The 27,070-nt window shown below is 47.2% G+C and overlaps 1 protein-coding gene across 1 annotated transcript in view; it reads left to right on the forward strand.

Annotated features, from left to right (window-relative positions):
* ADAM12 (ADAM metallopeptidase domain 12) overlaps nt 1–27,070 on the forward strand; it is a 396,124-nt gene that overhangs the window by 268,483 nt on the left and 100,571 nt on the right. Inside the window, exons 5-6 of the mRNA XM_007449628.1 lie at nt 8,075–8,151; nt 24,440–24,620. Coding sequence (XP_007449690.1) covers nt 8,075–8,151; nt 24,440–24,620 — 258 coding nt within the window. The remainder of the gene's footprint in view (nt 1–8,074; nt 8,152–24,439; nt 24,621–27,070) is intronic.

A 27,070-nucleotide genomic window follows, 5' to 3' on the forward strand; every position in this document is an offset into this window, starting at 1 on the left:
GTTCTTCCGGGCTTGCCTCTGTCTCAGAAGGCTGCTCCGTCCTCCCACTGACCAAGGCGCTACGCACCCCCTCTTCCCCTCAGGTCCTCGCCGTGTCCTGTGTTGATTTCCACCTTCACAGCCATCTTACCCCCCTTCCTGATCCACTGACATACCTGCTGCTGCAGCTCAGCTCCTCCCTTCTCCTCGGCTGGAAGATTGTCATGGCCACCTGACGTTCCTCCCCACTTCTCATCTCACCTATGTTTAATCCAGCCACCACTCCTGCCTACGTGATCCTTCTAGAGCACCTTTCTATTTATGCCATTCCCTTTTGCACTTGTGTTTCAGTCCTCACAAATCATCAAGAGCTTCCTCAGTGCCTCCTTCATCGAGTCCAAAGTTCTGAGACCAGTATTCCCATTCCATCATGGTGACATACCTTACCTTTTCATGCATGCACTCATTCACTCATTCATTTATACACCCATTCAACAACAAATGTTTGTTGAGTGCCCAACGTAACATGAAGTAAGCACCAACAACATGCCAGGCATTGTGCAAAGCGCTTTGCACACATTTTGTTGTTTGATCCTCACAATAAATCAGGTTTTGCTGTTTTTACACCCAGATGAGGAAGCTGAGACATAGAGAGCTCGAGTCACTAGACTAAGCCCCCAGCTAATAAGGATTCAGACTCACACGGCCTGAGTCTAGAATCTGAGCTCCTAACCACTATAATGCAGACAAAACACTGGAGTGTGTCTGTTGTATGTCCATGGCCGTGCTGCTCGTGTTGTGGAGTTAGTATATAAAACTTCAGCGAGGTGGATTCAGGAATGGGCTGGCGTTCGTTTGTGAAGAGAGAGATCCAGCAGGTAGTTCTTGGAGAGAGCAGAGGATGCTCTGCTGACCTGTTGTCCTGGGATACGGGGAGGGGCAGAAAGCCCTCTGGGAATTTGCTGAGTGCATCAGTCTGAAGCCCAGTGGAACTGAGTAAGGTCTAGTGCCACGTGGCGGTGTACAGGAGGGAGGGGGCCACATTCCCCATCCTCAAGGAACATACCATCTGACCACAGACAACACGATGCACCTGTGGCAAAGATGCTTTAGGCGCCAAACAATGGAAGAGCCAGATCCACGTGGAATGTGCAGTGAGTTCCCAGAGGAGCTCCAGGTGTGGTGACTTTCCTTCTCTACAGGTGTCAGGAGAGGCTCTGGGACAGCCTTCTGTCTGGAAGCAGTGTGTGTAGAGGGTGGGTTCAGAAGCCAGGGAGGCAGCCTGCCCAGGCTAAAATCCCAGCTTGAGCCCTGAACCAGCAGGGACCGTGAACACGAAACAGACACTGAACCTGGCGCACAGTCAGGCTTCTAGAAAAGTGAGCGCTTACAGCATAATGGGTTTAAGTGCATGTTGTCATATCCCAGATCTGTGACAAGGACACACATTTCACAGATTGATCTGATCCCTAAGACCCCAGGCAGCAAGTGTCAATCACGTTTTACAAATTAAAAATAGAGACTAGTCTCAAAGCACAAGACTTCCAACTCCAGATCGGTCCAGTGCTCTCACTATCGCAGCGGTGCTGTTTCCTGGCCCAGCTGGGTACTCCCAAAGATCGTGAACACAGTTTTGTAAGCTGCGTTCTCTCCTGCCGAATGCCAGCACCGCAAAGTAACGTGAGCGGCCCCTGAGGTTGGTCCTTCCCAATCTTTTAAGCAGACACGGTTCTTGTTAGAGCTGGGAGCAGACATGGCCTAGGGAGCATGGGTGTGCTGACTTACTTCTCAACAATCCGTCCCGTACACTCTCAGGGGAAAGCGTAATGTCACTCAGTCAGAGAAACACACGGGGCTGCAGAGTCACTTTTGCTTGAATGCACTGTAACCTTCTTTCAGTCTCAAGCAAACCCTTGGTATGTGGAGGCCTGATGCTCCGTACAGGGGAGGAAAGGCTGGACCATAGGTGTGCTGAAATGCAGGTCAGCAGCTCAGGCACACGCACATGCATGTGTGCACACACACACTCACTCACCCTCACACCCCTCCTATCTGCAGATATTTCTGAGTCTGGAAATGACTTTACTTTCCTCGGATTCCCTGAGTGATGAGGCTCTGCTGTACTTGAAAAAGTATTCTGTCCGAGTTTGGATTTTAGGTGATAACTTTTCATCGCGAGGGCGCATGTTCATAGCAGCAAGTTGTGGAGGGAAGCTGTCCGGCCTGGGGATGAGAGGCTTGACTTTTAGTCCCTGCTCTGCCATGAACCAGCTCTGGGACCTTAGACAGTTATTTAACCAGTCAGGGCCTCAGTTTCCACATCTGTTCAGGGAAGGTTGGTTTTGGACGGCCTGAAGTTCCCTTCCAGCTAGAACACCGTGCGATTCAAATGCTAAATCAAGACAGTTTGTCACATTGCATATAGTGGGGGGGGGGGGCCTTTAAAGTTCCCAAGGAAAAGAACATTGAAAATGATTCTTGCTCAGCTTTACTCCCTAATGGAATTTGTCTGCTCACAGGTCCTTTTTAATCACGAGGTCAGGCCACTTTTGTTAGCCATTTAGTGTAAAAAAATTCCTTTCTTTCTAGTCCACTGAGAGTTGGGTAACAGAATTTTTATTTTACTTCCCGTATGGCATAGAGTTGAGGGCTACTATTTTCAAGCTCAAGTGTTCTTATTCTATATCCTCTTCCCCAACATTATATTTGATTGATAGTATTAAACAGAAGGAGAGTTTATTTTACCGGAGCGGGGAAATGCATTAGGTTAAGTAATAAGTATATAAAATAAATGGTTAGAGGTTTTGTAAAGGAAAAGATGTAATTTTGTGGTTATGCGTGTTTGGGACTATTTTCTGTTATGTTTTGCTGGTAGAAAGAGAATGTATTGGATCAGCAGAACTAAGCCAAGACGACTGTGCAAATAAGATGATGTCTTGTTCAGCCACGTCTTTAGAGACGTGAGCATGAGAGAAAGAAAGAGGCGGTATGCTTTGACTCTCTTGAGGCAATTGGAGGGGATGCAGTTGGGGAGGCTCGCAAGGGTAATTGTTGTGATCGACAGATCCAGTGGGCCCTGGGGCCCAAGACCTCCAAGGCATGATGGATGCCTGCATCTCTCACAGGTGTGGCCACATCCGGACCCAACAAGCCACATGTTTGCAAATCTACAAGGCCTGGCAGGTTCCTGCCTGTTAACATCAGTCTATAGGAGGCAACCTGGCCCTCAGACATGGGGACACACACTCACCTGGAGACTTTGCTGAGTGGGCACTGCTGGCCCCCATGTGATGCTGTCTGCACTTCTCTCTCTCGACCCTGGCCACCGCCAAAGGGGATCAAGCCCCCCAGAGGAGTAGGAACGCACATCCCCTCCGCTTCCCATGGTCAAATTCCCCAACCAATTATGTGACACCTAGTGTGATGAGTCTGTCTCTCTGATTTGTCAATTTATCTATATGATGACTTCTATATTATGAAAACCAAATCACATTTGTTTAAACACTTAGTTAATCATATTGAAAAAAACAAAACTTCATGAGATTGCAATTGTCCTGGAGGATCTGGAACTTGGAGTTCTAGTAATCGTCAAGCGTGAGCAATGGGCTTGCTAGTCAACTGCCTGAAGGTGAACAGAAGGTAGTTTTAGAGCTAAAAAATGAGATGTTAACTCTGGTACTGACTAAGAGAGTTGGGGTTGTTTAAGGACCAGAGTACAAGAGCTAGAATCCACCCACTCCTCTTTTTTTTCTTCACCCCCTCCTCTTTTGTAAGCAATAATTCAGCCTAGTTGTTGAACTGGAAATTAATTTTATACTAATTTGTTCTCAGGTCATTCTTTAATAAGCTTGTATTTCTGGGTATTTAATTTGAAAGCACATTTGATAAGTAATCTATTAAAAAGTAAATCGACACTGAGAATAAATGAGTTTGAAATTTCAGAGGTTGGTCATCAAGACTACTGTCACCATTTGGTTTTTGATTTTTTTAACCAATACTTGGTTTCCTATAGCAATATTTCACAGTTATCTAAAATGGAGCGAATTATTTGATGTACAAGACCCTCAAAGATGGGTAAGTCAAAAACCAGTGGTGCTCGTTCCCCCAGGCAGCCTAACATAACACCAGCTGGGTCCCTTCACTTCCTGAGTCATCTCAGCTCCAACATGTCTTCTGGGTTCCCAGGGCTGAAATTCCCCCACTCTGTGCAGAGGGGACCAGGCTGCTCTGATGCCCTGGGGCATTACAATCCAGTTACACAACCTCCCGATGTTTAGAGAATTGTTATCGTGACTCCCTTAAGTACCCAAAGCTAGAGTTACCTAGAGAGGGGGAACCATGGAGCCTTTCAAAAGTTACTTCCCATGGAAACCGAAGAGGCAGGCTGGCAGCAAGGGTCCCGCATGGCCTGGCTGGATGCCTGGCGGCTGGCCGGGCAGCGTCCCCCAGCACTATCCCTCGTGCCCCCTTCCCTGGGCCACGTGCCCACTGAAGAGGACACCCTCGCCAGAGGAGAAATGGGGCAGTGAGTCTGCCTCCGCGCCTGAATCTCCCAGCCAAGCAGACAAAGCCCCTCCCTGAACTGTCCCCCTCCCCCACTGCCCATGTTTGTGCGTGTGCTTTCCCTCTGTGGGCAATCCCCTCTCCCACCTCTGTCCCTGGCCACCGGGCCACCCCACTCCTCAACGTTGTATGGGGGTCAAAAAGGAGGCCCAGAAAATGTCATTATTTCCAGCTGGTATAGTCAACAACATAAAAAATCCAAGCTATGCTACAAATTGTTAAGTTGATAAGATGGCCCAGCAGGAGTCTCTGATACAAGATCAGCTTTAAAAAATAAAAGAGCTTTCCTTTACATTAAAAATAACCGTGTATAAGATGTAATAGATAAAAAGACCCTATTTATGATATCAACAAGCCTATACAATACCTAGACATAAGCCAAGTGAAAACTTTCCAAAGCCGTTCAAAAAAAAAAAAAAAAAACATCTAAAACTAGGCAGAAGGACATAAAAATGGCCTTTTATTATGTGGAGAGACACCGTGTATATGAATAGAAAAACTTTTCATTTGAAAACTACAAATCCTGACTAAAATGACCTCTACATTCAAATTAGTCAAGCCGAAATCTCAAAGGATTATTGCAGAGCTTAAAATTTGATTCTGAAATTCACCTGAAAGAGAAAATAGGCAATAATACTGTAGAAACTTCTGAAGAAAAAATAGTATCGAAAGAAAACTCACTCTCAACAAGGTTGCCAAGACAGATTGGGGAAAGAATCGTTTTCTAACAAATGGTTCAGGGCACCTGGATATCCACGTGCGGAAGAGTGGAATTGGAGCCCTGCTTTAAGCACATACAAAAATTAATTCAAAGTGAATCAAACATCTAAAAGTAAGAGCTAAACCTATAAAACTCTTAAAACATAGGGGTAAGTCTTTATCACCTTAGGTTAGGTAAGGGTCTCTCAGATATGGCACCTAAAGCATAAGCAACCAAATTAAGAAAACAGAGAGCTTGGACCTCATCAAAATGATCAGCTTTTGTGCTACAGAAGACATCAAGAAAGTGAAAGGACAACCCACAAAATGGGAGAAAATATTTGCGAATCATATCTCTGGTAAGCGTCTAGAATCTAGGGTATATAAAGAACTCTTCCAACTTAACAATAAAAAGACAAAAAAAAAACAATTAAAAAATAGGCAAAGGGTTTGAATAGACATCTCTCCAGAAAAGATGCATAAATGGCCAATAAGCATGTGAAAAGATGTTCAACGTCATACGTTATTAGGAAAATGAAAATCAAAACCACAGTGAGACACTACCTCCCATATACTAGGATGGGTATAATCAACATCATAGACAATAACAGATGTGGGTGAGGGTGTGGACAAATTCATACATTCATCCCATGCACTGAGAATGTAACATGGTTCAGCTGCTTGGGAAAAATTTAGCAGTAGTTCAGAACGTAAACAGAGTCACCATAAGATGCAACAATCCCACTTACAGATACATAACCATATACCTACCCATAGTGTATACCCAAGAGAACCAAAAAAAAAATGTCCACACAAAAACTTGTACATAAACGTTCATGGCAGCATTATTCATAATAGTCTAAAAGTGGAAACAGCCCAAATCCCCAGCAACTGATGAATGGGAAAACAAAATTTGGTTATATCCCTACAATGTCATTTTATTCAGCAAAAAAAAAAGGAACAAAGTACTAATACTTGCTACACCATGAATGAGCCTTGAACACGTTATGCTAAGGAAAGGAAGCCAGACACAAAAGGCCACGTTTTGTATGATTCCACTTAATGTGAAATGAAATGAAATGAGTAGAATAGGCAAATCCATAGAGATGGGAATTAGTTTAGTGGTTGCCAGGGGTGGCTAACGGGAAGTGTCGCTAGTGGGTGTGAGGCTTCCTTTCGGGGTGATGAAAACGTTTTGGAATTAAATGTGATGGCTGCACAGCATTATGAATGTACTAACACCCATACTAGTATGCTTTTAAAAGGTGGATGTTATGGTATGTGAATTTAATCACAATCAAAAAAAGAGAACTTGCTCTGATATCAAAATGTTCCTATAGAATAATAGGAATTAAAAGAGTGTGGTGTTGGCTCAGGAATGGACAGATGGAGGTTTGCCTCAGTGGACCAGCATAGAGAACATGGAGATGGAGCCACAGCCTCATACCTCCGCAAGAATGAATTCCAATTTAGATTAAATAACTAATTCTAAGAACTAATTCTAAGAAATAGAAGAAAATAAGAGAGGACATATGTATAACGTTGAAGAAAGCCATCTTAAGCAATACACAATATGCGTAAATTTGTATAAGAATTGGAAACTCTTGTAATAAATACAATAAAAGATATCGTAAGTCAGTTAAGAAGACATTTCTCACATAATTAATATCCTGAATATATAAAGAACTTCCAGAATCAATAAGAAAAAGTCAAAATAACAAATGTTCTGCAGCACTCCCTTCCTGTAATTGCCTTTTCAGATGATCCCAAAATTTTGTCCTCTGTTCAGTGACAAAGAGATCATCTTGGCCCCTTTTTCATGATATGGGATTTCCCTGGCCACTCAATCCCATCCGGCCCTCTCTCTTAGCAAAGTCAAGGTGGTCTTTGGAATGTTGTCCCTGTCAGGCAGGACAACTGGACACCCTGCCCTGCCCTGCCCTGGAAAAAGTGATTAACTGTGGTCCTGATTGAAGGAGCTGTGTGCTGAGGCTGAAACCCCTGCGTCCACTTCTCCTGTCCCTTAGAAGACGCAGCCCTTTGCCTCGGGACTGCACCGCGCTGGCATTCAGAGGCCTTGAATGAGGAGCACTAAGTGCACTTAGCGTTTCTTGCCAGCCGGCCACCTAACTGGGGCTGCAACATAACATTTGTTCAACAATAAAATTAACCTTGATGCCGGACAGATATCTATCTTCACTAAGGACGTGTCCGTGCCGTGGTTTCTTTTTGCAAGTGACATTATTAAAGAAATGGAATATTGCAGGCATGTCACCCAAGGACTTTGGTCTTAGAAGACCTTCCTATTTTTCTCTCCTGCTAAGAGAGTCTTTCTGCTCTCAATTGGGCAGTTCATCGAGGTACCCACTATCTCTCCTCACCCCCTTCCTCTCATAGCCTTTTCTGTTTTCATAAGCCATAGATTTGGCCTCATTTTATTGCTTTTCACAGTGTGCTTAAATACCCCACACGGTTCCTCATCTCATTACAAAAGACAATTTGTAATGCGGAAAATGGCAATGTGACTTGTTCAGCTGCTGGAGTTTGTAAAACCTTCCGCATCAGGGCTTTCCTGAAGGGTGTCAGAGAGACGAGAATGGAACCGGGATGCAATTAGAAACCCTGTTGATAATCTCTAAGTAAATCAGATATTCCTGCCATAGATCCTGGCTGGGTCACGTGGGGCTGGCATGAAACATTAAGACCGCTGGCTGGTTCAATATTTTATGCAAAAGGAAATTCTGTAGCTGAAAACAAGATGATTGGAGGCCACTGGTTTATTGTGAGTGGGCAAGAAGACAGCATGACTGAACCGACTTTCTCCTCCTTTCAGGGTCACTGTTACTACCATGGACACGTGCAGGGCTATTCTGGTTCCACGGTCAGTCTCAGCACTTGTTCTGGTCTCAGGTAAGTGACCTTGACAGTGGCAGCTCTGGCCTTAAGCACAGCTACCGCAGACCACCCCCTTCTCCAATCGCTCTAAAGCGCCAGAGTGACGGACCTTGCCCCTGCCTGGCAGAACCGAGGAGCCCTTGCCCGGCAACGCGGAGGGCACCACACCCCCCCACACACACACTCCCATCTCAGCTCGCCTTTCTTCGCCGCTCCTCTTTCGAGGCCGTCCTCAGGCCTGGTAGGTTGGCTGGGTTTCAGCAGCCAAGGATTTGGGGAATATCTTTTGTTTTTGTGGCTCGATGCCAAACAACTCCCAGTGTTAAAAAAAATAGGACATTAGGTATTAGCATTTCAGCTGCTTGCTTAATAAAAATGAAAAGGGCCGCTTCTCACTAGGACACAAAGTGAGGGGCTGACTGAGCACAGATCCAGTTGAGCTGAGCACGGGCCTGGGTGGCAGGGGCCCCTGCCGGACGCAGGAAACAATCCCTTCTGCTGCCGAGAACAAGCCAGCCCTGCCTTCCAGTCGCAGCAACCGGCCCCGGGGGGCTGTGTGGGCTCCCCAGGAAGACCAGTCTGTTGACAGATTCCCAGCTGCCTCAGCCTCTTGACTGGGTTTATCTATCTAGTTTGTGAACTAGCAGCTTGTGTCCTCAAAGTCCTGCTTTGCTTTGGCCGCTGCCACCAGAGCGCGGGTCTGCGGAGGGAAGGACGGAGGGCCCGGGACAGCAGCGGCCCAGGGAACACGGGACTGTGCACCGTGGGTCTGCGAGTACTGCATGCCATGGCAGAGAAGGAACCTCGGTGCACACCCCGCACACACAACATACACACCACAGACACACACAATATACCACACACACCACATTCACACCACAGACACATACATAATATACCACACACACCACAAACATACAGACACACACACAATATACCACACACACCACACACACAGCATACACACCACAGACACACACAATATACCACACACACAACATACACACCACAGACATACACAATATACCACACACACCACATACACACCACAGACACATATGTAATATACCACACACACCACACACACACAATATACCACACACACCACACACACCACAGACACACACACAATACACCACACACACCACACACACACAACATACACACCACACACACAACATACCACACACACAACACACATAACATACACACCACACACACACAATGTACTACACACACACAACATACACACCACACACACAATATACCACACACACAACATGCACACCACAAACACATACACAATATACCACACACACCACATACACACCACACAATATACTACACACATACACACCTTAGCACATACGTACCACACACTATATACCACACACCACAACACACACAGTACAAGCAACACAGATACCCTGTAACACACACAATTTATCGCACATGACATACCACACATATCAACACAACACACACACAACATGCCACATACAACATACCCTAGGCACACAATGCACCTTGGACAACTCAGCACACTTAATACACTACACACGACGGGAGCGAAGTGGAGATCAGGGGCCCTGGTCGGGGTTTAGCGGCTGTGGATGGAGACAGACGCCCCGCGCAAGGGAGCGGAAGCGGTGCTCTTGGCAACCTCGCCTCCTGTGAGTCCTGCCGCGCTGTGAGCACTTACAGGTACTCCTGAATTAATGAGCAATCGCGTTGGTGGCTCTTACGGACAGACAGTACAGCCACTAGTGGACGGAATTCTCCAGAATAACAGCACCTGAGTCTGGCCGCGGCCTGGTGAGCACGCGCAGCCCTGGGCCTGGCTGGCGGCTGGACCGGCCCGAGGGAGGGTGCAGCCGGGCCTCCGGCCACACGTCCCCGTGCCCGTCCTTTCCTGGGGCGTCCCTGCCCCACGTGCACACCACACACACAACCCCCCGCCGACCCCCAACACGTGTCCCCGCCGGCCGCTGCCGTTCTTCGTGGCGTAGGCCACCTGCGCACCTTACATGTATGTGAAGGAGGGCAGCGCCGCGCGCCCTGCGGTCGGTGTCCGCGCTCAGCATCGTTTGGGCATCGTCCTTCCCGGCGCGTGAGGGGCGGCCTCTTCCCTCACCACGCACAGCCTTCCGTTCCACAGACACCCGCGTTTCCTCTCCTTGTTTTCTCCACCACGTGCATTTAGGTGGTTTCCAGTCTCTCTCAGCTGCCAACGACCGGCCCCGCAGGCCTCGGGCTCCGTGACCCGGGCGCGGCTCGGATGGAGGCGCCCGAAGGAGGGAAGGGTGTGACCTGCCCAGTCCTGCCGCCGTGTCCTGCCAGCGTGCCCGCCCGGTTTCCACTCTGACCATCAGAGGACGGGGGTTCTGTTTGCTCATGTCTCCCCCAGTCCTTGAGATACCAGATTCATTTTTAAGTATTTACCATTGGAATCTAACAGTCTGTTCAGAACTGGCTCCCCTGCCCCTTCGTCCGCTCCAGTCCCACACAGGGAAACCACAGCAGCAAACGTGGGCTCGGGTGAGGATGTGACGGGAACATTCAGGAACGCGTCAGGGGGAAGGCAGTTCGAGGGGGACCATGAGTCCCCAGGGCACAGTGGGAAGGTTTGAGGGGCAGAGGGAGGAGGGTGGGATCAGTTAGAGGACTGAAGGGCTGTGTGGGGCTAAGGGCCCAGCTCTCCTGGAAAACCAGGGCACGGGCACCTGGAGGGCACAGAGATGAAGGACAGGGTGGGGTCAGCCCCATTGGCATCTGGGTCAAGGTGAGTGACCAATTGGAGGTAGGCCCTCTGGGATCGTCAGAGAGACGTCCATGCCCCGGAGCACAATAGCCCAAGCAGTGACCAGTCACTGAGCCTCTCTGAGCGCCAGTTGCCTTGTATTTAAAATGGAGATAAAGACTCTAGCTGAGACTGGTGGTTGTGAAAATTAGTACAATGACCCATAGGAAAGCCCAGCCCTGTGCCTGACCTTGAGTGAGCAGCCAATGGAAAAAACCATCAGCCACTTGAGACAGTCTTACATTCTTTGATTCTGGGACTGGGCCAGTCAGGGAGGCGTGAACATGCCGTGCTTCTGGGTGAATTCCATGCAGAGCTACACTGCTCCTACGAGAGCCGGGTGGAGCACACAGGACCACACACACCTGAGAATTACAGTCACCCCTCTCCTGTATGGTGTCCAATACACCTGAAAGTAGAGAGTCTCTAACACATACATGGGAAGTCGGCACTTTACTGTCACACCTCTCGGGAACCTAAAAGATGGACCTGTTTTGAAGGCTAGATATTTCCAACCTTCGAATTAACATAGAGGTCACTGTGTGCAAAGAACATAAAAGCTAATTCAAACTGCCTTAAAGGCCAAGCATAGAGGTAGATTCATGCCATCAAAAAGTCCAGAGACGGCTTCTGGTGTGACTGGTTCCAGGACCTAACTGATGTTATCAGAACCCATTCTGTCTCCATCTTTGGCCTCTACCTTCTTCTGTGTTGATTTCATTCTCAGGCACTGTTTATTTTTGCGGTGACAGAGGGTCTTCAGGCAGCTCCAGACTTACATCCTCAGAGGGCAAGTAGAAGAATGAGGACCCTTCTTTGAAGCTCAGCAAAAGTCCTCAAAATGCAACTTATTGTCCCTCACTGTGTCATGGGCCCCTCCCTGAAACAATCAGGCTCTAGGCATGCAGGCTTCAGTAGTTGTGGCACGTGGACTCAGTAGTTGTGGCTCACAGGCTCAGTTGCTCCACGGCATGTGGGATCTTCCCAGACCAGGGCTTGAACCTGTGTCCCCTGCATTGGCAGGCGGACTCCCAACCACTGCGCCACCAGGTGGGTGGAATGCTCTAATTTAACAGGTTATGTGCCCAACCCCTAGGCCAGGCTGAGTGTGAACCACACCCAGCCTCAGGGGCTGGTGCGGGCTGGGGAGAAGGGTGGGTACATGAAGGAAAACCAGAAAAAGGACAGATGAGGGCCAGGGACACACAGAAACTACGGGCCAGCTCCAACAACAGCTTCCACATGTTTGTGAAAACTCTAAGCTAGCGAAACTGAGACCAGCCGTAAATGGAGACGTCCGGGTTGGTCTGATAACTTTCAGGTGGTTTTCATAGGGCATCAAACCCTTGATGGATAAAGAGATGAGGGTATCTTCAAGGGAATTCCTAATAGCTCCTTTTTACACTAAATAAAACAATCAGCAAACCAGTGACATTAACTAATTAGTTTTAAATTATGAAGATGAACGACTGGGTAGAGTATTCCTGAGTAACATTTAAACAGGACAGATCTGCCCCCTGTACTTGGCCTTGCCACTTGCTCTCTACTCCCTGTCCTTCACCCCAGGCCTGTCCCCCAAAGGCACAGGTAACTGGCAGGGTCCCCGGTTTCTCCCTCACAGAGGGGTCCATCTCTCTGACCAGATTCTGCAGAGCGTCTGAGTCTCAGGACCACCTCCTGTCTCCGGCACCTGGAGAATGTCCACCCGCCCCACCCCGGGTACCTGGCACAGAGCACAACTTGGCAAAGAGGAATACTGTGAAATACTTATGGCTGGGGTTCCAGGAAGAGTCAGGGGAGTGAGTGCTGCGTCGCCTGGTGTCGACCACCAAGACGGGGTGGGAACACTGATGGAGCAAAGCTGCTGCGTGGGGATGGAGCTCCTGAGAATTTTAATTTCCCTTTGTGCTGTTGTTACAAAAGCAGCAGACCGTGCATCAACAGAGAAATTCCGGAGTTATGTAGTCAACTTTATGATCTTGCGAGGAGAGAATCAGACCAGAGACAAAGCTGTGTTCGATCAACGGCTTCCTGGCAGAAGAATCAATCGAGAGGGGAAATAAAAATGCAACTAGAGTAGCACCAGCCTGGTAAATTTGAGAAAGAATAGAGGATTAAAAGTTATGTGAAATATGGTGTGACCCCAAAATACATTCAGAGCTAGGAATGTGGAGGAAAACTCGAGTGTCCTAGGGGATGCATTAATTAGAGCCCAGCAGATTACAGTTTCGCAGAGAAAAAGCAGAGAAGGAACATCCTGCTTTGCTTCAGAAAGGCTGATCAAAGACGGGCAGGCAGGCAAGGAAAGCTCTGTCCTGGAAGAGAGAAGGGAGGAGGGAAGCACACAAGTCATCCTTCATTTGAAGCTTGAAGGGGAAAAGATAAGGAGAGAGAAACGCATGGAGATCCCAGCAAAAAGGGGGATTAAAGAGGAAACAGCTCTTGAATGGAGGGAATGAAGGGCAACGTGGGAAATAGGTCATAAAAACGAGTGCCGCCATAGAGCTTATCCTTCCTTTGAAAGGACTCCAAGTCAAACGGGAAGTTTGGGCCATAAGTTAGTTTTGTACCATATCATGTGTCTCCCCAAGATGCCCAGCCCTCATTAGCACAGTGTCAGCGCAGCGTTCATGGTTCTCCTGGTCTCTGTTGTTGCTCTCGCTGCTTCGTGCCTCGGCCCTGCTCCTGCGTCCCTAAGCCCACGAGCATCCCCATGAGCACCAGATGCTCCTTGACACTGTCGTGCATGGGTACCATGTTCCAGTGATGCGGAGAGAATTCTGCCCCTGTCCCAGAGGAGCTTAGCCGCTGTGTTTTGTAATGGGACAGACGTCCAGTCCTGGCTCGCTCCTGCCAGGGCATCCAAATAGCCATGTCCCTGTGTCCTGATTTGATTCACAAACACCACATTGCTGAACCCTTCCAGCTCCCTGGTTAGAGCGTGAGATCCTTAGGGGGGAAGAGCCTGTGTCTCACCATTTCTTCCTCTTCTCTTGCTCCACCTCCGAGCTTCTGCTTGGAAATCTGGCATAAGGACTCTTGGGGGCTCACAATTTTCGAATGAGCCAAGAGTTTTCCCATCCCCTGCGGGCATGGTGGTTAAAATGAGGCTTAATTTCTTAGGGAATCACCTGTGCTTTGATCGACTTAAGGGAAGCATTCACGTGTTACGTGAATGAGGAAACTGGTATCTAGAGTTGTAAACTAGGTATTCGTTGTAATGACAACTTCATTTCTAAATGGAGTTTAGGATACCTGAGCACGAGGTGTACACGCACTCACACCTACACACTCACGCTTTTACATGTGCTCTCGCACACAGGCACGCACACGCACGCGCACGTGCGCGCGCACACACACACACACACACACACACACACACACACCCAAGGGTGATGACAAGCAGAGGCTATGTCATACTTTACCCTTTGCCATCATCACAATTTCTGCTTTCAGCAGGGCAGGGACAGGTGTTAGTGCCACTGCTTTACAGAGCAGCTGAGGCTCAGTCACCAGGAGCCTGGTCCTGATGCTGCAGCTCGGAGCTGCAGGTGCTCACGGCAAAGGATGCTGTCACCCCCTTCCTAGTCACAGCTGCTGTCTCAGGAGAGAGGCATCTCGTGCATTGACACCAAGCCTTGGCACGTTCTCATGCGACGCTCCCTAAGCTGTAGGCACGCTCCCTAAGCTGTAGGCACGCTCCCTAAACTGTAGGCAGGTGTTACATCCCTCAGATTATGGTTGAGGAAGCAAAGCCTGGGAAAGTGGCTTTTCCCCAGAGTCCCTCAGCTGTAATGGGCAAAACTCCACCTCACACCCAAGTCTGGCTGACTCCTTGTTCCATATTTGCTCCACTAGATCTTTTGCGCAACTTGGATCCAACCTTCTTTTTCAGCCCCATCGTCCTCTACCCTGAGGAACCCCTCCCCCATTCCAGCCCCACTGTTCTCTACATGTTTCCGGAACATGCCCTACATGTGTCTCACTGCCTTTATCCCTGCTGTGTCTCGGCCTGGGACACACTCCTCTCCCCATCTCTCAGTGGTTTTGGAAGGTTCACTCTCCCACCAAGGCCCAAATCAAATGATGCCTCCTCCACAAAGCCCGCCCTGGCCTCCCAGCCACTCCTTGCCATACAGCTCAACCCTGCCTCGCCTGTTCCATCACAGACAGCCCTTGCTTCCGCAGCACAGTGCCTGTAGCATAGCAGGCGCTTCCTAGAGATTTGTTTACACCCCTGGGTTAAGGTGCCCGTCCTGCTTTGGCTCACTTACAGTCGATTACTGTACCTTGTGCTTTCACTACCCTGCTGTAAGGACCTTCAGAATAGGGAACATGTCTGATCAGCTCTTAGCACTGGCCTTAGATGTGGGAGATAGCACAAGATGCTTTTAAAAATTCAATTAAATAAAAATACTCAGATGCCAGGTTATTTGGTACCTGTATAAGTCCACACATTGCTGTGTTCCTTTAATGTCTTGCATTGATTTAAATTATGTAACATAAAGTTTACTGCACTAAGTTTTATGTAATGAGATCAAATATAACACAAAATGCAGGAATACTTCTTGCTCCACTACACCACTGAAAAATAGTCAATCAACTTATTTTTCAAAGGGTAGAATTGACCAGTGTTATGGTCCATGGAATCAGAAAATCAACTTATAAAGGGTAGAATTGACCAGTGTTATGGTCCATGGAATCAGAAATAACCATTATAATGAAAGTGATCATTTGCAATTTAGCGATCAGGGCAATCACAACCATCATTTTTTAAAGAAGAAAGAAAGGAAAAGTTCTGCTTTGAGGCAGTGTTGTTATTTATAGTTTAAAAAACACGTTGAATTGATCCGTTTGAAGAAATTGACCAGAAATCTCAGCTGAGAAAGTGAAAAAAGGATCTTAGGAGGAAAACAAGTCAGAGGGAGTGAGGCGAGTGCTGGGAAATGAGCCTCAGCCCTCCTGAAGGACTGGCCACGTCCAAGGATCCGAGGAGTTGCCCGCCATCCTCCCTGGTACCTCTCAGCTGGACTTGAGTGTTCGCTGATCTGGGTGGATGTGGGTTTTCCAGATGTCACAGCTCAACCTAAATGGCCCATGGCAAAGTGGTCTAAGGGGCCGAAAAGTCAGGCACGTGGAGATGACCTTGCCTTTGCTGTCCTGTCTGCTAGGAAAGCAGGGCCCTGGGCCCACCCTAGCACTGTCTAGAACCTGGCACGTTATAGGTGCTCAGTAAACATTGGTGGAATACAAGCCATCAAGTGGTCAGTGAAGCTTAATCCCAGCCAGTTCAAATTTTAAAAAACTCTTTAAAGTGTAGTAGATCACATTAAGAAAGAAATTAGCTTAGAGTGGGAGGTGAAGTTAATTTGACCTTGACCTCTGTTCTGTGACCTTCTGCTCCCCTAGCTTCTATCAGGCTGGGCTCGGCTGGCTCCCCTCCACCCCGCAGGCCACGCCACCTCTGGTGAGGGCTCTCTTTCTCCCTTCCTCTTCCTCTTGGAGATATTCATTCCGTCATCCTGTGTAAACATCTGTGGGAGCCACAGCTGGGTTTGGAGCCCTTCTGCACCATCTCCAAGGCTGCTCTGGTCCCCACCCTGAAGGACCCCCAAGGTCAAGTCTCAGTTCTCCCAGGCTCTACTCTCGTTCAAAATTCAGAATGTCCAAATCCCAACTCCTTGGTCCCCAGACTGCCCCCCCCCCACCTGAACTCTCTTCCATTCAAGGTCCAGCCCATCCCAGGCTCCTAGCTTGGACCCCGGGGGGATCGCTGATAACCTCTGGCAGGCACCAGCCCCTCCCACGCCCACCCCTTACAGCATCTCCCTCATCCATCTCCCCTTCCCCATTCCCCCGTCGCCACCCCAGAGCAGCCCTCCCTCCCTCCAGGATTTTCAAATTGCGTCGCACCCATGCTTCCTCCACCCTTCCCTTCACGTCCATCTTGCACATTCCAGAAGGTCGTGTTTCAAAAACACTGCTCCATCATAAGTCCCGCCACCCTCTGCACTCAAAACCACACGGCTCCCCACGGCCTACATGTCAGAGCCCCTGTTCACTCACGTGCTTGTGCAACAGTGTTTCCACGGGTGTTTATCTATCACCTCCTCACACACTGATCACTGCAGCCAGACATCATTTTAATAGGAGGAAGTAAGTGCCGTAAAGTAGGGGTACACAAAACCACACGAGAAACTCGGCAGAAGGGCCCAGGGAATCCTGCAGGGAGGTATGGCTAACCTGGACCTCAGAGGTTATGCTTCAGCCTGGAAGGCTCTGCCCGAGGGCTGCCCGGGAACGGTGGGAGACTTTGGGTGAAGACGTGGGCCCAAAGCAGCTGCATCCCGCAGGCCAGAGGGGTGGCCGCCACCGGTTACAAGGCAAGCAGCCGGTGGATTTGATAGAGGTCCCGGGATGGAGGTGGGGAAAGGCAGAGGAAGAGAGACCAGCAAGGGACAAGTCCCGGCAGTCGGGAGCTGGAAGTGCATAGAAGGGGCAATATTGTCCTCTGTGCAAAGCCTGTGCGGCACGGTGGGTGACGAGGCCACAGGTGCAGCCCGAGGTCTAAAGCCAAGGTGAGCGCCTTGCCTGCATCGACCACCGCCCAGGTCCAGTGTCCGCCCTCCTTCTGTGGCCCCGCTGTCCTTCCGCGCACGTCTCCGTTTCAGCCCCAGTGTTTCTTTCTGAGCACACGCTGACCTTTCTCTCACTGCACTCTTGCTTCTTCGAGGCCGTTCACCTGGCCCCTGAGCTCCCCACACCTGCAGGTCCCCCCCATCCTCCAGAACTCCCTTCAAGGCCCCCGTTTCACGTGGGCTGTTTATCAACCATTCCTAGGTCAGCGCTGGGCTGACTGCCCAGCCTCTGGGCAGCTCTGAGTTTCTATGGCATTTTGCACTTGGAATTCAGCTGCGCCCACCCTGGCACAAGTCCTTGGTGACTCAGGAGAGGGGCTGACCATCCAGAGTGGCCAAAGACAAGGGAGCAGGCTTGGGAGCCAGGTCTGTCTGGGGAATCCTGGCTCTGCCACTGACCAGCTGTGTGCCTGTGTTAGTTTCCTAGGGCTGCCGTAACAAATGACCGCACACTGGGGGGCTTTAAGGCAACAGAAATGCCTTCTCTCTCAGTTCTGGAGGTCAGAAGCCTGAAACCAAGGTGTTGGCAGGGTTGGTTCCTTTTGGAGGCTCTGAGGGAGAGTCCATCCATGCCTCTCTCCTGGTTCCTGGCAGTCCTCAGCGTTCCTGGCCTTGTGGCCGCATCACTCCAATCTCTGCCTCTGTCCACAGGGCCTTCGCCGCTGTGTGTCTGTGTCTTCTCCTTTTTCTGTCTCTTATGAGGACACACGTCATTGAATTTAGGGCCCACCCTAAATCCAGGATAATCTTATCTTGATATCTTCCACTGAATCACATCTGCAAACCACTGGCCCCTGTTGTTTTTTTGTTTTTTGTTTTTTGCTGCTCCACGCAGCACGTGGGATCTTAGTTCCCCATCCAGGAGATCGAACCTTCGCCCCCTACATTGGAAGCATGGGAGTCTTAACCACCAGACTGGCGAGGAAGTCCCCTCCCCCTTTTTGAAGCTTTATATTCACAGGTACCGGGGATGAAGACTTGGATACATCTTTGGGGGAAGCACAGAGACCATGGGCTCTCGTCATTGGCTTCCTGTTAATGAAAGGGGCTCATCATACCTGCTTTAGAGGACTGCTGTAAATATTAGAGAAAACAGAGGCTTCAGGAGCCTGGTTCATGGCGGCAGGGAAAGGGGAGGAGTGACTGCTAAGGGTACAGGGTTTGCTTTAGGGGTGATAAGAACATTCTGGATTTAGACGGTGGTGATGTTTGTACAACTCAGTGAATATACTAAAAAACCATTGACTCGCATGCTTTAAAAGAGTGAGCTTAATGGTTGGTGAATTATTTCTCAATAGAGCTGTTATTTCTAAAAAGGAGCCTGGCTCAGGGTAACGATTAATCCGTAGCTGCTATTATTATTATTGATATGCCAGTAATAGCTATTCTTTCTTGTTTTAACATCTTTATTGGAGTATAATTGCTTTACAATGTTGTGTTAGTTGCTGCTGTATAACAAAGTGAATCAGCTACACGTATACACATGTCCCCAGATCCCCTCCCTCTTGCGGCTCCCTCCTACCCTCCCTCTCTCACCCCTCTAGGTGGTCACAAAACACTGAGCTGAGCTCCCTGTGTTATGCGGCTGCTTCCCCGATAGCTATGTGTTTTACATTTGGTAGTGTATATATGTCAATGCTACTCTCTCACTTCGTCCCAGCTTACCCTGCCCCCTCCCCGTGTCCTCAAGTCCATTCTCTACATCTGCGTCTTTATTCCTGTCCTGCCCCTAGGTCCTTCAGAACCATTCTTTTTTTAGGTTCCCTATATATGGGTTGGCATACGGTAGTAATAACTACTCTTAACATTTTTTTTTTTTTTTTCTGTGCGCGGGCCTCTCACTGTTGCGGCCTCTCCCGTTGCAGAGCACAGGCTCAGGACACGCAGGCTCAGCGGCCATGGCTCCCGGGCCCAGCCGCTCCGCGGCACGTGGGATCCTCCCGGACCGGGGCACGAACCCGTGTCCCCTGCATTGGCAGGCGGACTCTCAACCGCTGCGCCACCAGGGAAGCCCAACTCTTAACATTTTTTTATAACAGTTTGTTTTACCTCTTTGGTCGTGTCTCCCAAACCTGATTATGAATTACATTTGAAATGGGAACCATGGGTGAGATGCCTTTATGGGTTCCATGGGAGCTAGCCTGGTGCTTTGCACGTAGCAGGGGATAATGAATATTTGCTTTGATTATATGTGAGTAGTTCACATGGAAATTACTTATTGAAAATAAGCCTGATGGCGCTACTGTGTTCACTAATACTGCTGCCATCACTGTGTATCAAACACAGATGAGGTGGGATATCGCTTTTACCCGTGAGCTCCTCCCAAAAAGGACTGAAATTAAATTTCATGCCAACTGCATCTCTAACATAATTGGCAGCACAGTATTGAGCCCCAAAGTCTATTTCCAAGAAAATTCAGTTAGCAATTGAACACAGAATTAGCAAGGTTAATTCCCATTTTTGAATCATCATCTGATTACAGGTCATCAGAATCCGTGTGCCACTACCCTGCTTGCCTGGGAGTAGAAAGAAAAATCATATGAAGAACAACGCCATTCAGCTGTGTTATTGCCTGACTCACCCTTTGGAGATTAAAAACTGAATTTCGAGAAGGACAGAAACTTATCTTGAGGAAGTGTAGGTCCCCTGAGTTATCACTTTGAAAGCTAACAAAACAGTAAATCTATTTAATATTTAAGCCGTTAAAATTGTAATAGATTCCTCTTTGTTTCCATTGAAGGAAAAACAATAGGGTTTTGAAATTTAAAGTAAGCCTGCCTGTTTTCAAAGAAGCAGGTCCATTTCTTCGGCCCCTTCCCCTTTGACTTCTGCCTCTGTCACAGTCATCCCTGTTTCGGGCCCCACAACCCTCTCAAGACAGCACGGGAGGGAGGCAGGCAGGCAGGCAGGAGAGCGCAGGGGCTGAACATCTCAAGCCTCAGATACCTGGGTGGAGACGGGGTCCCACCTGTACCTCCAGCTACCTGTGTGCCCTCGGCAGCAGGGAAAATGACCGGAGCTGTGCTCTATGGGGGTCCACTGAGCCTGGATCCTAGGCAGAGTGCCATGAGGGGTGGCCCTCATCATCTCCAACCGCCCCTCTCTTCTGCTTCTCCCATTCACCACCACTCACTGCCCCGGAAGTTGGCCTCACCCTCCCCTCATAAGGGCCAGTCCGGTGTTCTCCGGATCCTCTTAATCTCCCCATAGAGAAGATGCCCACAGTCTTCATCTTTCCCAAACATTGGCAACTGTCTTCTAACCTCTCTGCCCCTGCTCTACCAGTGGGAAGAGAACCCCACTTTCAAAGTCTGCTGGATTTAAATTCCACACTCTGAGACACTTCCAACTCCAAGTTAACAGCTAAATACCTATGACATTCAACTTAAATTACATTCGCTTATCTAGTTTGGGGCCAGAAAGGGCTGTGAGAACATCAAATTTTCACATCTCAGAAACCCCGAATCCTTGAATTTTGTGTCCACTGTGGTTTCCAGCAATCTCTAGAGCTAAATGATTAATTATACACAAGACAGTCCAAAGCAATTATTTAATTAAGATGTATTATAGGCTGCCAATTGTTTGGAGCAAAGGGAAAGGCTTCACCCCCAGTTTCTCAACATCTGGCCTTTGGATGACTTAAAAGATAAAAGGAGATACCAGAACATTTTTATGACTGAGTAACAATTTCTAGAAATTTTCCATTAAGTAGAAAATCTTTTTCAGTCATGTGCTTCTCATGATTAGAACTTGGTGACAGATTTTACTGTAAGTGTTCAGCTTATTGAAATCCAATGCAAAATAGAAAATGTTGCGATGCAAAATGAAATGTCGGTGTCATCTTCTTTTTAGGGCAGGAAAGTCAGCTTTCTAGCCAATCTCTCTTTTCCCCTCAAGTGTATTCATTTTCCACTTTACCCTGGCCTTTTTTTTTAAAGATCTTTTTCTTAATTTAGGGTTTTTCAAAATCAGCTTTAACAAACAGAAATGTCCTACTACCCATTCTAAACTGAGAAACCTAAGTTTTAGTTCTTAAAGAACTTTTCAAAGAAAAAAATACAAGCCACCCCAGAGCTGATGACCAAAGTCCTGTCTATATGAATAGATCTACTTGGAGATACATGAAGACTGTAGTTTGGGGGGTTGGGAGTAGGGGGCCAGGGTGTATAAGAGAACAGCTGTATGTAATGACTTTTAATCAATCTGTGGGATTTGAAAATAGCCAAAACTTCTCAGTTACGCCAAACCACATTGGCTCCCCCATCTCTGAACAGTTAAGTGTCGTGATTATTGGTAACACACAGCTTAACCCTCAAGTGTTTTCCAGCCGCCCCATGTGTCTCGGTGCGATCTTCTCAGTTAGGCTGCGGTCATCCTGGACATGATCTTTGCTGTTTCTTTCACTGCCTGTAACACTTCACAAAACAGGGCTAGGGGAGTAAACCAGCTGAATAATAATGAACTGATCAGCTCGTATGGGTTCACCGGTTGCGTTCAAAATAAATATTTGCCAAATCAAGCCTTTTCCTTCCATACTATCTGAGCACTGAAATACTGTTGTTCCATTGAAATTTAAGAACGATTAAATAGTCACCTACAAGTGGGCCATCAGTAAGCATTGGATGAGTGAATGGCTGAACGAATGAGCAATAGTGGATGTTATAGGAACACCTTTCAAGCTCCATCCTTTGGAAAAAAGCTCAGATCGTCTGAGAGAGACTGGTGGAGCGCCCGACTTTTTCAGCTGTTTCTTAAGGACTAAGCTATTTCTTAAATCCTTGGAACTGATGCCCTAAAACCTGGAGCCCACGGACCTCATCCATAGTCCTGAATCTCCTGAAATTTTCTGCAAAATACTGTGGATCTACGTAGCTGTGAATTCTTCTGGGGAGAGTATAAGGAGGTTCATGTCTCAAAAAAGGTTGAGTCACTGTGTTAGAAGCATCTATTTACAATCAGATGAATTTTGCATGAAAATTGTATGCATTTATGATTGCGGTCAACTTGATCAATAACAGAAGTTGCTAGATGTGTGGGAACTCTCGGAGCTGCCAGTTCACTCTTACCCAAGTTCTCATTTCTCTAAAGAAAAAACTGATTTCAACATCAGGAAGAGCCTTTTTAAGTTAAAGTACTTCTTATTCCACATTGGAAAAGAGAAAGGAAAACCCGTGTGGAGGCCAATGTTCCCCCATCACTTAAAGAAACTGGCATGGCTCATTTCCAGGAAGGAGGACACAGCCTAGTGGAGCTCTGTCCTGCTCCAGAAGGTCAGACATGCCTTGGGATCCGTGGCATAAGGCCACCTCTATCTCTGCAAGTTAAAATATTTAGCAAATGTGTCCTTTTTTTTTTTTTTTTTTACATCTTTATTGGAATATAATTGCTTTGCATTGTTGTGTTAGTTGCTGCTGTATTACAAAGTGAATCAGCTATACGTATACGTATATCCCCATATCCCCTCCCTCTTGCGTCTCCCTCCCACCCTCCCTATCCCACGCCTCTAGGTGGTCACAAAGCACCGAGCTGATCTCCCTGTGCTATGCGGCTGCTTCCCACTAGCTATCTATTTTACATTTGGTAGTGTATATAAGTCCATGCCACTCTCTCACTTCGTCCCAGCTTACCCTTCCCCCTCCCCGTGTTCTCAAGTCCATTCTCTACGTCTGCGTCTTTATTCCCGTCCTGCCCCTAGGTTCTTCAGAACCATTTTGTTTTTAGATTCCATATATATGTGTTAGCATACGGTATTTGTTTTTCTCTTTCTGACTTACTTCCCTCTGTATGACAGACTCTAGGTCCATCCACCTCACTACAAATAACTCAATTTCGTCTCTTTTTATGGCTGAGTAATATTCCATTGTATACATGTGCCACATCTTCTTTATCCATTCATCTGTCGGTGGACACTTAGGTTGCTTCCATGTCCTGGCTATTTTTAGTAATGCTGCAATGAACGTTGTGGTGCATGACTCTTTTTGAATTATGGTTTTCTCGGGTTATATGCCTAGTACTCCCACAAATTAACTAAGTAAAATACAGAAAAAAGCATACTTTTTTTTAATTCTTTTTTTTTTTTTTTGGAAGTATAGTTGATTTACAGTGTTGTGTTAGTTTCTGGTGTACAGCAAAGTGATTTGGTTTTATGTAAATATATATATAAATTATATATATTATATATATGTTATTTTTCAGATTCTTTTCCATTATAGGTTATTACAAGATAATGAATATAGTTCCCTGTTCTATACAGTAGGACCTTGTCATTTATCTGTACTGTATATAGTAGTGTGTATCTGCTAATCCCAACTCCTAATTTATCCCTCCCACTCCCTTAGCCTTTGATAACCGTTAAGTTCGAAAAAAGCGTAGGTTTATACTTAACCTCATTTCAGAATCCTTTCAACTATTTAGGAAATTTAGTTGATCGGGATGAATAATTCAGGTGTAGGAATTTTCCTTTGGGAAAAAAAAAAAAAAAGACTTCCCTCCTGAATCATGTCTGCTAATCCAGATCTAGTTATTTTCTAAGCAGATGAAACATCTTTTCTCTCAACTCTTCTCTCCAGCAATATATCCCTGAGAAGTGAAAAACAAGCAAACGAAAAACGTAAAGACTAAACACAGTTGATTCTTTACCATAAAATATTTGAAACAAAAAACTTCGCAGACTTGGTTTTCAAAAGATTTGCAAAAATAAATCAATGCAAACATATGGCACAGGAATGTCCTTCCTAATTCAGACCTGAGAATATAAATAAATTGGTATTTCTCCTTTTATTCTCTGAATAAGAACTGGGTTTTAGCCATGAACAAGAAACTGCCCTTAAAAGTTACATAATTTCTCTTCTTTCTTTTTCAACAGGGGACTTATTACATTTGAAAATAAAACCTACATTTTGGAGCCAATGAAAAATGAAACCAACAGATACAAACTCTTCCCAGTGGAGAAACTGCAGAGCACCTGGGGATCCTGTGGATCAAACACAACGGGCCTCGCTATGCATGACAGGCTCCCACCGCACTCCCAGACCTGGACAAGAAGGGTAGGAGGGAAACCCCACGTGGTGTCTCTGGGGAGCTGGGGGCTCCAGCTAGGGACACCCACTGCTAGGCCGTCTGGAGAAATTTTGCCATTTGTGTCTGAGGGATGGAGCTATTACCCAGTTTATCTGGAGGTGGCTGCTATGATGTGGGCAGAACATAATCAGATACTGAAAGCTCCATCGTTGTATTAAACATCAGCCTCAGACTCATTAACCTATGCTGGGTAGAGTTGAGCTCAGAGGATACAAAATCACGTCGCCGGTGAGAACCTTCTGGGCCTAGACCCAGGAGTCTGCCCCACCGTTGGGCCCCTCCATGATACACAGAAATGGACCGGAACCTCCACACCCTTGGGCAGCTCTCCCTTCTACGGGAAGAGACAGACAATATGGAGGTTTTTGCCAACGCAAAATTAGGGTCTTCAAAATTAGGGTCTTCATAATAAGACCCTATAATTAGGGTCTTCATTAGGATTTGCACAGCATTCCCTGCCACTGCCCACTCGCCTGCCCTGGGTCTTGGTCCAGCAGTGTGGCTGAGGGGTGGTGTTTACCCCCAGTCCATACTAGGGGGCGCCTGTCCCACTTCCCTTGAGGGGTCTCTGCTTCCTGGCCACCTGCCCCTGGGTCTGCTCATCACAGATCTTCCCTTCTGCTGCAGGACTGGAGAGAGTAGTTGCCCTAATGGAGTTTGGACCACAGATGTCCCCCCTGACTGAGAGGTCACCCCCTGGTGCAGCATCAGGGAACCTGCACCCCGAATGGCTGCCTGACCCTTTTACATCAGTATCACGTGGGCTCCACAGACCGCAGCAGAACTCTTAAAAAGGAGTAAGGGTAGCCACATCTGGCTGGAGGCCCTGAACTCAAAAGACTACAACCCGATAGGAAGTTATCGACGACTTCCTGATTTTTCATCTCTAACTTTCCTGTTCCTCTCTTGACAAGAAATGAAGAATTCCTAGATATGATGTCACTTAACGATGTGCTTACATTTGATGGTCTGGGGACATGTTTTCGAGGTTCCATTTGACACCCTTTGTCCTTCCTGACTTTAATTTGAGCGTTTCACTGCTTACCACTCAACACTTCATAAATATTGTGCCTCTTTTTATTCCTAATCATTTTTCTCAATTCAGACAGTAAACGTTATCCTAAGCGATTTCTTCTCCTTCTTAAAATTTTCCTCCTACCTGCGGAGAGGTGTGTGTTCCCCTAACCTGCTTTTAACTGAACTGCTTTAGGACTTTTCATTTTAACTTTACATTCATTCTTTCCATCCTGATTCCACCTATATGACCCTACCTTCCTCTGTCTGTTAACATGCTCCCAAGGTGCTCTGCAGCAGGTGCTTGCAACCTCTTTTTTTCTTGCTTTTCCCCATCACGCCGCGTCAGGCACTGTGGCTGACTTTGACGTTGACACTCGGTAGTGGGGCTGAATCTCAATCCCGGAGAAAAGGACTTGAAAAGTGCCCCCACCTCCACCATCAGCAACAGCTTGACAGAATCTTCCTCCTGCTCTCCCCCCCTGAGCCATCTTAGAGTGACAGATTTAAGAGCTGGAAGCCCAAAGACCGGCCTCTGTGGTCCCAGGGCATGTTTGTTTCACGCTTACTCTTGCCTTTGACTCCAGACCTCAGATAAGATGTGATGAGGCCGTAGCTTTCACAGTCATAAACAAGTAGAACATTTGCATTTTGTTTTCCAGGCATCTTGATTTGAGTACCTTGTTGATCACATGTTATCCACCTTGTGCGATTTATAACTTGACAGTTTAAGCGGCACTCAAATATGTTTGCCGTCTCATTTGGAAGTCAGTCCTGACTTGGTCAGGCCTTGCCAGCCATATTTTAATTCTTTACCTAAGCTTACGACTCCCTAGAACTAGGATTGGCACAGTAATTTCCAGTCATTTTGACGTGTGGAGAGATGGAGAAAACCTGAATAGCAATGTTGTTTTGTTAATTATGCATATGCAAGTGTAAATGAACCTTTAAATTGTAAAGGGGAGGCATTGCATGCAGTTCAACTCCGTTCTCAATATTCCTCTCTAGAAATAGTCGGGATTGTTTTTACGGAAGAGAAAATGTCTCTGACTTAAAGCACATCTATATTGCGAAAACAATACAAAAAACACATTTTTCAAATAAGTGGAATATGTGAGAATTGAAATTATACACAAGACAGTTTGGGGCGGTACCTATGGGAAATATGAAAGGGAAATGCTCATGTTCTATTCCTCTTACCTGCCAGACTTAACACTGCCTTTATTTATACTCAAAAATCAATGTAACTGCATCTAACTCATCTAGTTTACTCACTGCAGCAACTGCATTTGCTTTTTCCCAGCATTTTTCTGCCCCTACTAAATGTTCACTATTGCACAGATTGGCTTGCAGACTGAGATTTTTCTGCAGATGTGTGTGTTTTTCTTCAACAAGCAGCAGG

The sequence above is a fragment of the Lipotes vexillifer genome, unplaced genomic scaffold (genome assembly GCF_000442215.2).
Source record: "Lipotes vexillifer unplaced genomic scaffold, Lipotes_vexillifer_v1.1 scaffold1262, whole genome shotgun sequence".
Classification (NCBI taxonomy): Eukaryota; Metazoa; Chordata; class Mammalia; order Artiodactyla; family Lipotidae; genus Lipotes; species Lipotes vexillifer.